The sequence below is a fragment of the Gymnogyps californianus genome, chromosome 16, assembly GCF_018139145.2.
Source record: "Gymnogyps californianus isolate 813 chromosome 16, ASM1813914v2, whole genome shotgun sequence".
Taxonomy (NCBI): Eukaryota; Metazoa; Chordata; class Aves; order Accipitriformes; family Cathartidae; genus Gymnogyps; species Gymnogyps californianus.
Window position 1 is genome coordinate 11,504,152 of NC_059486.1, and position 16,468 is coordinate 11,520,619.

General features: G+C 40.5%; 1 protein-coding gene across 1 annotated transcript in view; it reads right to left on the reverse strand.

Moving 5' to 3' along the window:
- The window catches only part of TMEM132C (transmembrane protein 132C), a 190,295-nt gene that overhangs the window by 142,989 nt on the left and 30,838 nt on the right, over positions 1-16,468 (reverse strand). Inside the window, exon 2 of the mRNA XM_050906943.1 lies at positions 15,290-16,179. Within this exon, the coding sequence (XP_050762900.1) occupies positions 15,290-16,179 (890 nt within the window). The remainder of the gene's footprint in view (positions 1-15,289; positions 16,180-16,468) is intronic.

Below are 16,468 nucleotides of genomic sequence, written 5' to 3' on the forward strand. Positions count from 1 at the left end.
GCACTTTTTTTTCCTCCTAGGTCTTTGTATACTTGCATGAAAGAGTCACAACCCCTCTCAGAAGCATCACCAGATCTGTTGTGCGTGGGTTCAGTGTTATAGTTCCAGTATGCTGATGGATGTGAGACATGGAAGGATCAACTGAGTGACAAGACTGCGGTCTCATCTAGTGGCTCTGGGGATGGCATCTTACCACATGACCTACTGCTTTAACAATTACATAGTACCACTTGCACCAAGGGAGTATACTTTCACATATATTTATGTAATAAGCATGTAACACACTTCATTACAATAAACGATAAGAGAGATAACTTGTCTAGAAGACTATTATTTTAGAGAAGTCAGAGTCACTCTCACCATTATTATTTTCAAGCCTAACCACGTGCAAATTTAATATACAAACACTGGAACTGTGATAACATTCTGTTCCCTCTCATCACATGCTGCAAAGATATTATTACTCCTTATAAGACAGCCCAAGCGGTATCATATCAAATGCAAGTCTCACATTGTGTTTAATCAGACAAGAGAAATTACAGCTCCAATCTCCATATTTCTTTCTCCAGTGAGAATGTAAGAAGGACTTAGCCAAACAGTTGGGTGTTCATGCAATGTAAATCTCAAGTTCTAGCGCAACCAACATTTACTCACTTACATAAATTTACTCATATCAGAATATAAAGCTTAATTGAAATGGTCCCATCAGGATCTGCACAAGAAGCATACTAAAAGTTAAACACAAGAATTAAGGTTCAACTTAGGAAAAGCTGGAAAGCATCATCCTGTCTCTCTAGAGTGTGGAAAAAAGCATCTCTGTTCCACATATCCACATCTGACAGTTACACTTCTGCAATGACATCATACTTATGCCTGTAAGAAAATCTGTTCTAAATACATTTCACAGTAGGGTATGGGTCCCAGCAAACGTTGTTCAGGGACTTGTGATAAGTCTACGGCAAGCATGCACAACAGGCGGTCAGTGAAGCTGTTTGCTAGGTTTGAGAGCGGTCAGAAGGCAGCGGCGCCCGCTCTTTGCTGGGGCAGCAGTGCAGAGACAGCCTTCTGCAGACGTACACCCACAGACTCGATGGAGGAGGAGGATGAGCTGTCTCTTGCCCAACCAGTAACTAACAGAGTATTGTGGATTGACTGTGACAAGGAGGAAACAGAGGATACTGCAGGGGAAAGAATAATGCAGTAACACTAGACTAACAGTAAATTTTATGGTGATGAAGAGGTGTGCCTGGAGCTCGATTCAGCCCAAGTTTTTAATCGCTTATCCACTCACTTGAGCTGGGCATCTCTACCCTACGTTATATAGGCATCTTTGTTCTGGATCTCCTCTTTCTAAAGCATTTGAAAACAGCATGAAGACACAGCACTCCAAAACTCCTTCCAATCTGATAAGTATGATTATGGAAGGCTCTTTACTCAGACGAGCAATCTGTACCCACAGAACCTGCCCCAAAATTGTTACAACTGTCCACATTAATCTGCCTTGATGATACAAGGATTTCCAGACTCAATACATTGCCAAGTCACTTTTAATCACAGGTGACAATTAGAGATGTTTAGATCAGGAAAAAAGAAAAAGAAAAAAAAAAAGTCTGACTATTTATCACAATCAGCTTTACCTACCAGGTCAGCAACACTCACTTGGAATCTTACAAGAAACACTTCTCAAAGAGCGTTGTAAGCCTTAGATAACATACTAGAAAGATGTAAGAAGCATAAATGGCCAGATTTAAGAATTCTCTACCAAAATCAATCCAGATTCCAATTTTCTCCAAAATACCTATCTGGAATGAATTCCCACACAAGGCTCTCTTCTGCTCTGAATGACGAAGCTCTAAAATGCAACAGAGAACAGTTTGCCTCCCCCCCCCCCCCCCCCCCCCCCCCCATCATAACAATATGCTCAGACTGAGTTAAACTCAATTTGTGTTTCTTATTTTTCTTTCCTTTTTGTATTTACGGAAAAGAGAAATAAAAGAGAAAAACAGTTATTCATTGAACAAACACTTGAGTACATGTATATTTCAGAGCAGCAACTGTGATTTTTAATACAGCTGACTAATTTTCTTATGTTTGTAAAGACTCAATTACTACAATCCCCTTGCATTTTTTCCCCTCTTCTTTCATGCTTCTGACTCTGAATCAATTGAGAATTTGGTGAAAAGGCAAATCATAGAGCCAATGTAACTAGCCCAGGGGGCCCCTTAAGCACCATTTAAACAATTATCAAAGTAACGTTCCTTATCCATTGAGACTTTTTTTGAGCAGAGAAGGACACACGGATGTTCACTTGCTCTTGCCATGAATCTGTTAAATTTCCTGCTTGAATAGCTAGGACTTAAATAAAAAGACATAATAGAAATGAACAGCAGTGGGATATGTGGAGGCGGATATAATTATGCAACACAACAGGACAATCATTGCCTTTCTGAACAATCAGAGCTTCCTAGAACAAGAAGTTCTTGACCATTTCCCATTCCCAGGAATCGCTCTTACATCCAGCCGAGATCTAGCCATGACTCACTCTCATTTAGCACTATGAGAACAAGAGAGTTGTTGTGGCTCTTTCTATTGAGCCCTCTTACCTAATACGCCTACTGTACAATGTTAGGCAAGGCATCCCCAAAAATGACACCTTCTGGTATTAGCTTTACTAATACGGAAGAAAGGAGTACTATCCCCAAACGAGAATAATCAGTCATATTTAAAATGTAGCTAACAATATGATTCTTTTACATTACAATAACTCCACAGAAGTAGGAAAGTATCATCTAATTCATATCAAATGGGTAAGCAATTAGACCCCTTTCAACAATATTCATTGTAGTATGTAGCACACTCCCATCTGCAGGATTAAATAGCATTTCATAAAGCATGATCTTGATTTCGAAAGTTACTGCACATATTTAACTTTGGCCACAGCACATACAGCTAAGTGCATGAATAGTCTTTTTGCAGAACTGGGGCTTAGAGCTTCAATCCTGCAAATGGTTCTATCCATGCATAGCATTTTTAATGTCATCACTCCCAATAGAATGGTCTATCAGACTAAATTGTGCTTGATTTTAGTGCAAGGTGGTACAGAGACATTCCCTCATGGGAAATCCCTATAATAGTTAATAGAGATGAACCTAAGAGGGCTGTAAAGATGTTTAATGAGGTTCCATCTGAATCACTCTAAAAGCATATAGAATGTAATACAGAACATGCAAGCCTCTTCTTGTAGATAAAAATGATTTTTTTTTTTTATTTTTTACTCTAAACCGAAAAGATAATTGCAACATTTATCAGATAATTGTGATAGGGAGCAGGGAGAACCTAGAAAACACTTGCAGAGAGACTTTTTCCAACAGCATTTTTCCTTTCAAGAAGAGCCAGACCTAACAGCTCTCCCGGGTGGGGGTGGCACAGAGGCTGCGGGGTGTTAGGACTCAAAGCAAATCACCTCCCCTACTGTGAGGGAGGAGGCGTTAACACTTCATTCTGCATTTGCATCGCTCCATCCAGGTTTTGAGGAGCCGCAATCTGAAGGGAACTGGGTAGCAGAGCCTCGTGGAGGGGGACTGAGGCTACCATAGTTTCATACAACGTTTGGGTTTTTTAAGGCAACAAAATACAAGTATTAACACAGGAAAAGAACTGCTACTCCCATCATTAGCGTTCAGAAAAAGGATAGGAGGGATTTTGAACAACTGCCAAAAGTTCATGGGATCAATTCAACTTCAAAATGGAGCTGTTTAAGAGCAAAAACAAAGTTAGCATGCCTCATCTGCTATTAGATCCCGTTTCCCTTAAGCACTCACCAACACACAGTCAGAGACTGTTTCCACCCTGGAGTATCTGAAGTCTAATTAGACATGGGTAGGAGTAAAAACAGAGATGAAGTAGCTGACAAAATTATGCGTGTGTTGAAAGGAGAAACCAGTTACATACCAGGGCACTAGACTTTCAGTTTATTGCTCTCTATCCACTACAATCATGACATATTTGCACAGCTATGGCATCCATTAGGTATACACGATGAATAAAAAGAACACATTACAGTGGGGTTTATGTCAATGTTTACTTTGAGTAAGAAATAAAAACAGCTGTTACCATAGCAATGGACAAAGCACCCATCACCTGAGATGCTATGAAAATTAAAGAATGCAAAGTATAGATGACAGCACAGCCATACTTTAGTAACAAAGAGAGATGAGGCATATTAATTTCTGAACAACTATTCAGGATTTCTTTAAAGATCTTTCAGAAAATATTAAGATTAACCAGCTGTCACTGTCTATAGCCAGCTGATAAAATCTTTGCTCAACTATGTCAATATTTCTGCCCAGTGTTAATTACAATAGCGGTGTCTCAGACAGATAAGAGAAAAATTCTTAAGCAGTACCCTAGAGTCTTAGAAAATGGAGATTACACAGCATCTTTACACATTTCTGTCCAGGCTAGACTGCCACTTGCAATACCTTTCTAGGGCTTTGAACAGCTTGATTTAAGATACTAACACTTCATCACAAAAGTCACTGGGGAATTGCTTTGAAGCTCAATGTCACCTAGATCAGACCCTAATGGACCTAAGCCACAAGGTTGCTGTTACTTCCCTTCAGAGACTCTGTTGCGGAGTTGAGCTCGTTAGGTCTGGAATCACCACTTTCACATGTCATCACAAGCACAGCAGAACCCACCAGTAAATCAAAGTCCAGTGTCAAGGATCCAAGTCACCTACTTGAATGCTGCTGCGATGTTACCTGCAAGGTTGTGCGACCCTCCTGACACTACAGCCAACTTGTGCAACACCGCCTGCTCTCTGTTCCTGTATTTGCGCTGAGCCTCTCAGTTCAGACCAGCTCTGTTCTCTTCACAGTGTACTGAGTAGACAAATGAATTAAGACTTTAACACCATCCTTTTATCATCTGCTGTCTCAGAAAACAACATTACAATACACGTAAGTGTACATTGTCCACTATCACCATCATACAACCAACAGCAACTAAGTACATACAAAAAAAAAAGGTTTGGTCATTCCCTTCTACTGGAAAACTGCAGTCAGGCTGCTATGGAAGAGAAAAGCAGAAGCTGGTGCTAACGTGGCCTCTCATGAATGTCTCGAATCCAGAATGATAAAAAGCAGCCTAAAGCCTGTGAATATTGTCATTACTTTCGACAGGACTAAATTTGGGTACGTTCCTAAGTGACAGGCTCCTACTGTGGGCTGGTGTTTCCTTTCCATAGGAAGAACTCGCTATGCAATCAGGGCTTTTTCTAAGCTAGACATAACCTCAAGCAGAAAAATATTTTTGTTGCTACTGGTGGTATTTCTACAACCTGCTGAGACCAGGCACACCAAGTGACTCACTGACTCCAGCAATTAGCAGCACAGCACCTAATTTTTTAAAAGCTATAGCAAAGCTCAGAGTCCTGAGTAAGCAGCCGTACAATCCATAGGAAAATTTAGTTTCCTCAAAATAGGCTCCACAAATGTTCAGTATGTCAAATAAGGAACCCCCTTAGGCTGGTGAGCAACAACATTTGTGCCTTAATGATCACCTGTAGGGCTGAACTGCCTTCCCCAGCACTCTTGGGGCAAGTGAAAGACTAAATATGACTTTATGGTCTAGTACGTCAGGCACTCTTATCTGCGAAACCAAGTTGTGATTCATGATCCACAACTATTTATGTGTTCTGTTTAACAACTAATCGGGGAGGTTGAGGAATCAAGCTTTAGACTTTGGCGTGTAAGTACCACATATTCCCTTTAATGAGCCTGTCTCTCTTGTACAAAGAGCTCAGTCTCATAGCACTTTGGAAATCAAGGCTTACATCTTAGAGCCAGAGCTTGTAAGAAAAAGCAAATCTTTTTAAGCAGCCTGACAGCTGAGAATGCAGAGGGCTATGTCTGAAATGCTTCCCCCCCATTTTTCTTTTTTCCTAAGATATGCGCTATTTCTCAAGTCTTCTTTTCTCTAGTCTTGCTGATCTAAGCAGCAATATGAAAACCTAAAATGATGTTGTTGGAGATGATTAGGCTGTTAGTGCAAATTAACCCCCTGGCAGCTTTGCTAATAGAGACATTTTGTAACACACCAGGAACCAGACAAACAAACAAAAAAGATGCTGAATTTCTTTTTAACCCAGTCTCATCTAAACTATGAATTAATCAGCTTCTCTGTGCACTGAAAGTCTACAGAAATGCAACTTTCTTTTCAAGAGAATACTACACACAACAGCACACACCTCTCTGAAGAGGCAGCGCATACAGGGCAGGGTGGGATTTCAAGGAAATACAGAGCACCTCAATGCGGTCCCAGAGGAAACAGTGACAAAAATTGCAGTCAAATGCTCTATACCTTATAGGAAAGCTCAGCATTCTGTAGAATTAACTCTTAAGTGCAGAGCAGCACTTCCCACCATCCCCACGCCTTCTGTGGAAGTTTTAACTGTAAAGTGCCATAAGAACATATAAACAATTTAAGTTCTTTGTGTATGTGCTGTCACAAGTGAGGAGCCAAAACAGAAACTTCAATCAATCTGACAGTTTCTATGTTAAATAATGAGCCCCACAAGCACCAATAAAACAATGCCGATAAAAACATCAGATTTTACAGTTCTACTAGCCCAGGTACCTACTCTTGGATTACTGCCCATACTTCCACCCCATCCTAAATCCTCCCCCCTGCAAACCCTGAGCTATGACTTGCTGATGTCCCTCCCAGTATCATTCCAGCAAGTCACTACTGCTTTTACAGCTTTAACAGATGCACTAAGTTTTAAAGCCTTGTCATACAATTTTTCTCAGGGATACTAATTTCCAGACTCAGAGGCTCACACACTTTCTTGCTTACAGTGGCCTTGGAACCCAACAGCTTGTCAGATAATCACACTGAGGATTCCCAGGAGATTCCCTAATGCATCAGATCACAGCCTTTTTCAGACAGCCAGAAAACATTATCTTGATTCAACTAAAATCCACTCCCAGTAGTATGAAATTTCCCTCCCTACTGCTGGTTTGGGAGGACTGGGGTTTATATGGTATGATCTTTTAACGAGCCACCATTGTTTCTAATTAGGCAAGTAACCAAGGATTTAATTAACTGTTGTAACTTGAGTCACACAAGTGGCTAATAGTCTAAACAGAAATTAAGTAGAGGTGCCTTATCTCATCTTTAAGCAGCCTTGCACATGCACAGGCTTTTGCAAAGGTCAGGCAGAGCAGAAGCTAGCAGGAGACACATTGCACCTCAGAGCGGCGTCTCAAAACAGAAGGACAAGAGCCAGAGGCACCAGTGTGCATTTAGCAACATGTGCTGCAGTGTATTTGGAAAAGAAGCCAGGAATGACTTCACTGGTTTGCCGAGACTAAAGGGAATGGGAAGGGAAACTAATTAGAAGAGGGGATTTTAACAAGATACCTCAATACGAAGTTTCTGAAACTCAGATATGCATGTGCATTTGCCAAAAGTTAACGAAAACCTTCAGCTCCAGCACTTGAAGCAGCACGGACTGCTAGCAATTCTCTGGCTGACTGCTGATGCGCTAATTTTGTTCTCTTCCATTTATGGTCAACCCCTACAACAGCCTCCATCAATTCCTCCTACTTTTCCAATCAACGTACTAGAGAAAGTTTTCAAACATACAAGTCTGAAGCGCAAAAGTCCAAATGTGTTTTATAGTTGGGTTATATAAAGTTATTATATAAACTATATATATAGTTCAGGTTTGTCTACACTCAGCTGATTGGATTTCACCTTTTAGCCTGCACCTAGAAAAATGTAGGTGTTACCTGTCACATAACCAGGAAGGCTGACAATCACACAGAGATAGCCCTGGATTTAGCTCAAAGAACCCACAGACTTCAATTGAACGTGCACTTTGGAAATGCCTGCTTTCACAATACCAAAGAACATTCCTACAAGTATTACACCAGTGATTTAGTTAATTCTTGTAAGACTTCTGCATGATAGGAATTCCACTTCACAGGCAGCTGATGAGGGTGTTAAGGCTAATGTTTTCAAAAGGGAGGCTATAACTTTTGATTCTCAGTGCTGAGTACTCTGTGGACTTCAGCACCATTGAACTTCACTGCTCAGCTCCTGTACATATCAGGGCCTAAGGTCTCTTCCTGGTTCCCTGCTTGCAAAGCTGTCCTCTAGCGACTCAGTCATGGTCAATCAGCAAATGACTTCCAAAGTAAGGAACACAGACTCAGCCTTCTAACAACAAATCCATAGTTTATTCTCAGTACTAAGGAGTACATTGCATTGGAGACGTCAACAGAATTGTTCAGAAGGTTTCTCAAGCACTACATTTTTTTAAACACTTTTGAAGAGGGTCAGGGGAAAAGTGCCTGTTTTCTCTTTTCCAGGTTTACCAAACCTGACTCACTGCTACCACAGACTCAAGCGAGCTCTTCGCCTCTTCACTTGTTCTGGTGAGAAGCACCTTTTCTCAATCTCTGTTTAAAGGACATCCTCACCAGCTTAGCATTGTTGAGAATGAGTCATTTGTTTGGAGGACCCAGCTGTCTCTGGTATGACACTGATGTCCATGAAAAGTGCCTGCTAAGGGCTAATGAAATTAAACTAACTGGAGTGTGATACCATTCTCTCAAAATAGCATTAACACATTCTCTTTTTTAAAAAAGTATTTTTTATGTCACAAATGCTTTTTAAAGTTATATTGGGTAATATTTACCCTTTTACTGTTAGTCTGTCATATTCTCTAGTAAATGACAATTAGGAGTGCTTCCACAATGTCCCCATTGCTTACTGAAGCAGAATATTAAAAGTGATAGCATGTGATTGCTATGAATTTTTAACCACACATTTACTTTGGAGAAATCTTAACAAAGCACTTGCAAGGTGCTATTACACTTCTTTACTTGCAAAAACCATAATCCCCACAGTGTAACAACTTTTGTATGATTTACTGTCACTTGTATTATGTAATACACAGATGCCCTATGGGGATCAGAGGCTCACTATACTGAACGATGCACACAGAGCACAGCCCAGTCTCTTCCCTGAATTGTGTATAGTACAAACAAACAATCTGAGAAGGTGAAGATGTAAGCAGGCATAAAATGATATGCCTAAAGTAACACAGTAAGTCCTGAACAGAAGTAGGAAGAGAATCCAGGTCTCTTGACTTCTTAATTAGTGCACAATAAGGACTAGACCACTACCTTTCTTTCATTAACCTGCTCCACTGTAGATTTGCAGCTGAATTGTTACTAATCATTCTATAGAAGGGAAACCCAAAAAATCAATAAGAATTAAAGTTTCACAAAGCTAAACACTAGACAATGAAATATATAAACGCTTCATCAATGAAATAGATAAAACCCCTTCAAGCTATAATTCACAGCTCTGAAAACTTTTGCAAACCACCTCTGGCCTAGCACCTGACTTTACGGGTGCTATCAATACCATAAAATAACTGGGAAACCTCTTTGATGGGCTGGAAGACTGCAGAAGAGTTTTTCCAGTTTCTCCGAACCCTGATTAAAGGTTCATAAGCAAGCAAATTGCTTTTACTTTCCAGTCTTGACTTAATAATTGACTTTACTGAAAAAGAGATACAAAGACAAATGTGAACAGAATAGTCTGAGAGATCTTAGCCAGCAAGTTTGCATTTTATTTATTCAAGATGGAAACATGAATGGAGAAACTGTATCTCATGTGAGAACAAACAGCAGTTTGCCACCCAGAGTGCCTGAGATGCTTACTTTTCTTTGTACAGTGTAAGAATTATCCACTTAGTTTTAGTTGTGCCTCAGAATACAAGATGTATGTCTAAAGAGAAGGTTTAAGGCACTATAAAAGGAAATCTAGCTTTCAGAGACTATATCCGTGTTATTTTTTACATTTGTGCAATAGGTAAAACTGTGGGTCTGAATTTTTGAAGACAAGATCTTCTTTTCAATTGAAAATGGAACATGAAATAATGAGACAACAGAAGCAAGTCTGAGAGCTTCAAACTCCTCTCCCTTCAGATGTTGACTGAAATGCTTTTGTGCAGTGGAATAACTTTTAAATATTCAAGTAATGCAAAGCTGCATAGGAAGTGAAAAGTGTTTTGTTGCGATTCACATCTGGAGACACACATGTACACCCACAAGAGCATCCCACCAAATCATTCTGTCTCTCTTCATTTCACTCTGAGCTACATTAGTTTTAAAATATGAAGCAGTATAAAAAAAGCATACTCTCCATTTCACAGTTGGAAATCAGCATTCCATTTACTGTGGAAAATAGGTACTTGGGATAATATATCCCGAATTATGGGTTAACACAAAACATAGAGTGAACTCAGCTCTGGTTTTGGTCTCATATTCTGGTTAACTTCAGCTTCAGTTAGTAATTACAACATCACTTGCGTTTGCAGTGATGCTACCACCACACTGCAGCACTAAAAACTGATAAACCAACAATTAAGCACAGGTAAATTTCAGGGTACTAAAGGTTATTTCATCATAAGGTAAGATTAAAATGTCAGTATCTAAAATTAAACAGTAATTGCTTGAAAATGTTATTACTTTTGTTTCTTTTACATACAGCAGGTAGAACAGCTGAGGGCAGCGCCAAGCACAGACGGCTCCTCTGAGTGGTTTACTCCCTAAGGAGGCTCAAATAGGTCTTCCATATAAAACAGGCAGAGTTAGTGCTGGAGATCCCCCTTTTTCATGACCAGTTCCTCCAAAATGGCTATTTACGGCCAGATCACAAAATCTCGTGTTTGAAATACTGAGATTTACAAGCAGGCAATACACAGATGTTATGACCATAACTACTTTTTCTAGCTATGGCTATTCTGTAGTGCTACTCTATGTGTGCATCTTCCTCTAGGTTTTTAGCTGGTCTCAATACTACCTAACACAGCACTGCTGTCAATACTCATTAGGAACTGACATATAAAGCTGCCTCAGCTGATGGGTTTAATAGCTTTCCTCACTGCATTTATCCTTTATCCTTCTTCCAATCTGTAGATTTATTATCACTACTAATTATCCATTGTCTTGGGTTGATTTGTTTGCTGGACAAAGGTAATTCAGTAACACTGTTTACAACCTACATCCCTTCAAGTGCAATGAGCTGCACTGCAAAATCTGTAATAAGAAGCCTGAGGGGAAAAAAAAAAGTACCACTGTTTTTCACCTCTTTTCTCTAATCAGGACAGATAACAACTTCATCCCCTTTCTCTTTACTTATCCTGCTCAATACCTCCTGTAAATCGGGTTATCTGGTAGTTCAGCACCTTCTAGAGTGAGTTAGAGATTAGCTGCTGACCAGCAGAGTAACATAAAACACTTCGCACTCCCACACCTTTTGCTTTGGCCCTGTGCTGTACAGTGCTCTGCCAGATCAAATGTGGCATGTCACGCCATGAAAAACAGATGGAAGGATCCTTTAATGGTGTAGTAGCTGAAAAAGTATTTAGAGCTACAGAACAAACACAGCAATGCACACAAGTCAACCTTTTCAAAGCTGCCTAAGGCATTCAGCTCACCAACTCCCCAGTACTACAAATAGAAATCAAGTGCCCAGCTTCCTACTTACCTTCAGATATCTCAGCATACACGTGTTACTTTCTGAAAGTTAACCTCACAAGAATAGCTTATTTTCAGTACGGTTATGATTTTTCCCCTTATTTGTAGCCTGCTGGGTGTGAGGGCAGTTCATAAAAGCATTCAAGAACAGGGTCTTGCCCTAAAGATTTTGCTTTCTAATCCTTACAGACAATACACCCAAAATGATGACTCAGATTAGAAAAGTATGTGTACACAGCAGTTGGTGAAGCAACAATCAATCATGGTAGCTCTGCTGAAGCCAGTGGTGTTAATTTATAACAGCTCTGGGAAGTGCATAGAAGACCTAAATGATCTTTATTTTAAATATTGCTAGTTTTCTGCTTTTCTGTCCCATACTGATGCTACTTTTCTTCTGTTCATAGTTTACCCAACTGCTAGAGGTAACAGTAATTTTCCTCACTGAGCAGTCAGCAAGTGTAATTCATCTCTCTTTTGGGGGCCCAGAAATCCTTCCCAATGGTAGGAATGCAGTGCAATATTTTCTTCCCCCTTCTCTATTTCTTCAGCTCTTTTATCAAGATTTTTCCATTCATATTACTGTTGATAATATATGGCAAACTTGAAACCCCTTCCATCAGAGGAAGTCAAAGTCTTTTAGGAACAGGACTGAAACAGACTTCCCACTCCTGAAAGTGATGCTGACCAACTATTCACATTTGCTACGTTGCATATAGAAAATGCCTGTAAAGACTTACCAGAGGTGACACAGCAGGATAGAAACAGACCTGTGAACAGAACCTATATCCTATAACCTATCAGTATTGTTTGAACTGCTTTCACAATAGCCCTGTGCTGACTAGATGCAAGAAAGGAAGATCTGTGTTTATTCAGACAGTGCTCCTACTGCGTTAAATGTACTACCACGCATAATTCGCTTCACTCCCTGTCATATTAGTCATTCTCTTTGACTTTACTGGTGTTCTTGGGCTGATAAATTTATAGATACAGTAATAGGATTCTGAATTAAGACACAATTTAAGAACACAGTTTCAATTGCAATGATTTGTGGATATGAGGTCATTTAGACCAGTCTACTTTCCTTTTGCCAGAGAAGATTTGTAGCTATTATTCCCTCCCCCCGCAAAGCAATGATCACATGCTGTTTGCTTCAGCACTAGATACTGCAATACCTCAATGAATATTATACAAGAAGCAGAAAATAAACAAACCCACTATGCCTGGGGATAATGTGTGGTGTGTTTTTCTTTAGGATGATTAAATGTGAATGTATGTCATAGGATGTAGGGATTGCTCTTCTGGGAACCCATGAGTATGAGAGCATACAGCCCTCTATCTAACCAGGCAAATGGCCACAGAGAAGGTTAAAGGAGCCCCTAGGCAGACCCAGCATATGCACTGGCTACTCCCTGGCTGCTGTAATTGCTTGGCTTTTTTTCCTGTAAGATACAGGCACTTCATAGATTCCGGGGTCAAATTCCATACTCTTTCACACCTAGGAAGTTTCACTGAAGACAACAGATTTCCACCACAGAACCAGGAAGCTTAACTTGGCTTTGCCAGCCTTTCACCAGCCTTCTGCCGCTAAAACCACAAAAGAAACCTTTGCAGCCAACAGAACGGGCCGTGCAGTGCATGACTCGTGGGATGGTCCCGCACAACTTTTGCCAGTGGGTATCAGCTGTCCCTTCCTATTGTAGTGTCAGGAAAACAGTTAAAACCCTTTCCTTTTCTTTTACATGGAATTACCCTCCTCTACACGTTAAGCAAAGCTTCCACCTCATGCCTTAACAACTGCCCGGATCAGCATCTTTGGTAGATACAAGAGAATAACATGCCTGCAAGACAAAGTTTTCGAAACCAAGACTGCTTTGGAATATCTCACATTGATTTTCCTGCCTTTGGTGGTGGAGAGGAGGAAGCACACTGAACAGCGCTGATTTTTAGAATGTGAGTCAGCCCTGTACTACATCTCAAGACAATGACCACCTGCTCATACCCACTGGAAGCAAGCAAAAGCCATTTTAAAAAAAAGACTTGGTCTCTTCAGCCTCTTGTGTTCTTGCGTCTGGTTCAAAGTAACTTTAAGCAAAAATGCAAATCCTCTTTTCACCAAAAGGGTGTTTCAGCAGGAGAACACGGCCTGAGCTCTGCATTTGTGATAACACAGAACAACCAATATACCAACAAATGTCAGACTATTCACTTCAAATAAACTAGTCACCTGCTCTCAAAACCAAAGCCAATCCATTTTGTCCATAACGGCAAGTCACACAGGCAACTACTGACGTGCTATATTATCATCTCTACCTATTGCACCTCTCAGCATGCAAATGATATCCTTGCCTAGGCAGTCAGATTCATTTCTGAGCAAAGAAATACATCACCAGATTTCAACAAGCTTGTTTATCTTCAACTCACTTTTCAGGAAAACAAAGACTGTGACACAGACCTTCAAAGGGTGATCCCCTCTCCCATCCACCCAGCAAACACCCAGTTCATTGCCTTTGGATTTCTTCTTTCACCACAGCTATGCTTGTTATGTGGAAAAGTATTCTGTTTCTACTACTTAGTGAAAAAGGATTTTCAATAAAAGATAAGCAACAACGTCAGAAAAAGACTTCTATAACGGCTGTTTCACTCAGTAAACAGGTGTCTGGGAGATTATCTCACCAACTTAACCAAAGCTGCAAACATCAGAACGATTCTGGGATGACTAAAATCCCCCTTTTTTAAAATAAAAGCCTTTTATCTGCCAAGCGACACTTCCTGTTCTAAAGGCTATTCTCCTCGGTAGTTGTCAACTATGTATTAATCTAATTCATATAAGCCTTAGAAATAAATACTTTCATGTGCAGAATCTTTTGGGAAACTGATTCCCTAAGGCTTTAAAGAGCAATTGTTGCTTATCACCGTGGAAATTTCCCTTGAATTTAAAGCCTGGTAACAAGGGAAAAAAAAGATACATCAAATATTTCAGTGATTAACAAGTTTCCCAGTCTTTGTCATCCTCAAAGGATTTTCATCTGATCGGTAGGGAAACTGCTAAAGAAGAAAATAAAAGGAAAGTGATCTGACCCAGTAGGGCAGTTCTTGTGTTTCCAGGTCCTGTATTCGCCACTCCTGTCCAAAATAATGGCACTCGCTTCTAACAGTCCCTTACAATCAACAGCAATATCAAACACATTAGGCCTTATTTTAAAAGGTATATGTGTTGGCAAAGACAAACTTAACTCTACTTAACTACAAGTAGATAGTTAAACCCCTCCCTAAAGAGCTCTCATAACAAAACCACTCCGTGTGGGAGAGGCAAAGCACTGCCAGAGCACTTAAAGAAAAGCAGGTAATTGAAGTTTTGCTACGTTTAAACTCCATGCCTGTGCAATAAAAACTTGATTTTAAAAGCCCTGTAAAGCAGAGAACTTTTCTGGTGCCTTACTGTCTGTCATTGCACAGAAATGGCCCCACTAAAGCAGCAAATTGCTGTGTTTTGTACGTTGTTGCATAATGGGGGCATGTGATAAATAGCATGGCGTACATGTTAAAAGCCTCCTAGTGATGGAGGCTTTCAATCCTCTTCACAGCATTCAACGAGGAAAATGATGTATTTCAGTGTCTAGGAGCAACCTTCAGTGTGGATTCACTTCAAATTGGTTGAGATTCATCCCAGGTCCCCAACATCTTTGTGTGCTACCACATTAGAAACATGCAAAACCAACCTACTGTACCTGAGTGTGAACTGATCCACCGTAGAATTGTTGGCAATTGTCACATAAACATTCACAACCTCTCCTTGTTTGACAGGCTTTGAGGGCAACCAGACAACAATATTACTATCCAGCCGTAGCTCCGTTAGCTGAGAAGTCTCCTGGCCTCGATAGAGGCTGACAGATCCAATCCTCTGTAAGTGGGACATGGTTTCATCCATGCCATCTTTTCCTGGCCGGATAGCATTTCCCTTCCTTATATCCTCAGCGGTACACTCTCCCTTCTCGTCTCCTGGTTGACTAGTATAGTAAAGCTCCACAGGGCTCCCTTCAAATGGATCCGGTGACTTCTTACGGCCCGTAACAACTGCGGGGGGGTTAAACCAGCTTGGCAGGAGCTCCAGCTCTGCCACACACAACCCCAGATCCCCTTTCAGCCTGCAGCTGCCTCTGACTTCCCGCGTCTCTCTGAAGGCAAACACCCGCAGGCAGGGCAGCCGTTCCGTGGTGCTATAGTCATCCCAGTCCCTGCCCACGATGTAGAAGAGGACCTGGACTCTGGGCTTGCTCAGGTAAATTTTATTGCTCATTATGTAGGCCTGAAGTTTCCAGTTATAAGTAAACTTGTTGGCAGATCCAAAAAAGTTGGAAGTTGACATTAGGTCCTGGGGCACAACTTGTTCAACGGAAAAAGGTCCATAGCTGGCGTTTAATATAGGTGGTCTCTTGGCTTTATATGGGAAGAACGATTCCACCCTGGACTGCAAACTGGAATTTCTCATGAAGTCCTGGTTGGCTTCTTTGAGAAAGAAAGATGTCTCAGCACTGAAGATCCGATAGTTCACAGGTAGGTATGTTGGTAATGAAGAAAATCTCTGATTATTGTCCAAGACCCCTCGACACTCTGTCACTAATAAAAGAAAAGGTGATATGAGTTAGATCAAATCTGCTTATAGGTTCAAAGGGAAATTTACTACAACTTTAGCTGTAGTAGGAGCTACTTGATAAAGTAGGGACAAGCATTATTGCATGCAAAAAATATTTGCAGTGTAGCTACATGTTTAGATGTAGCTAATTCTTTTTTGCATTACATTCACAAAAGGAAAAATATGCAGGCTTTAGTGCTACCTTGCATTTATCTATGATAAATGTTTTGTCACACAGGTGATGTACAAAGGGTTGTCTGCAGCACGATCAATT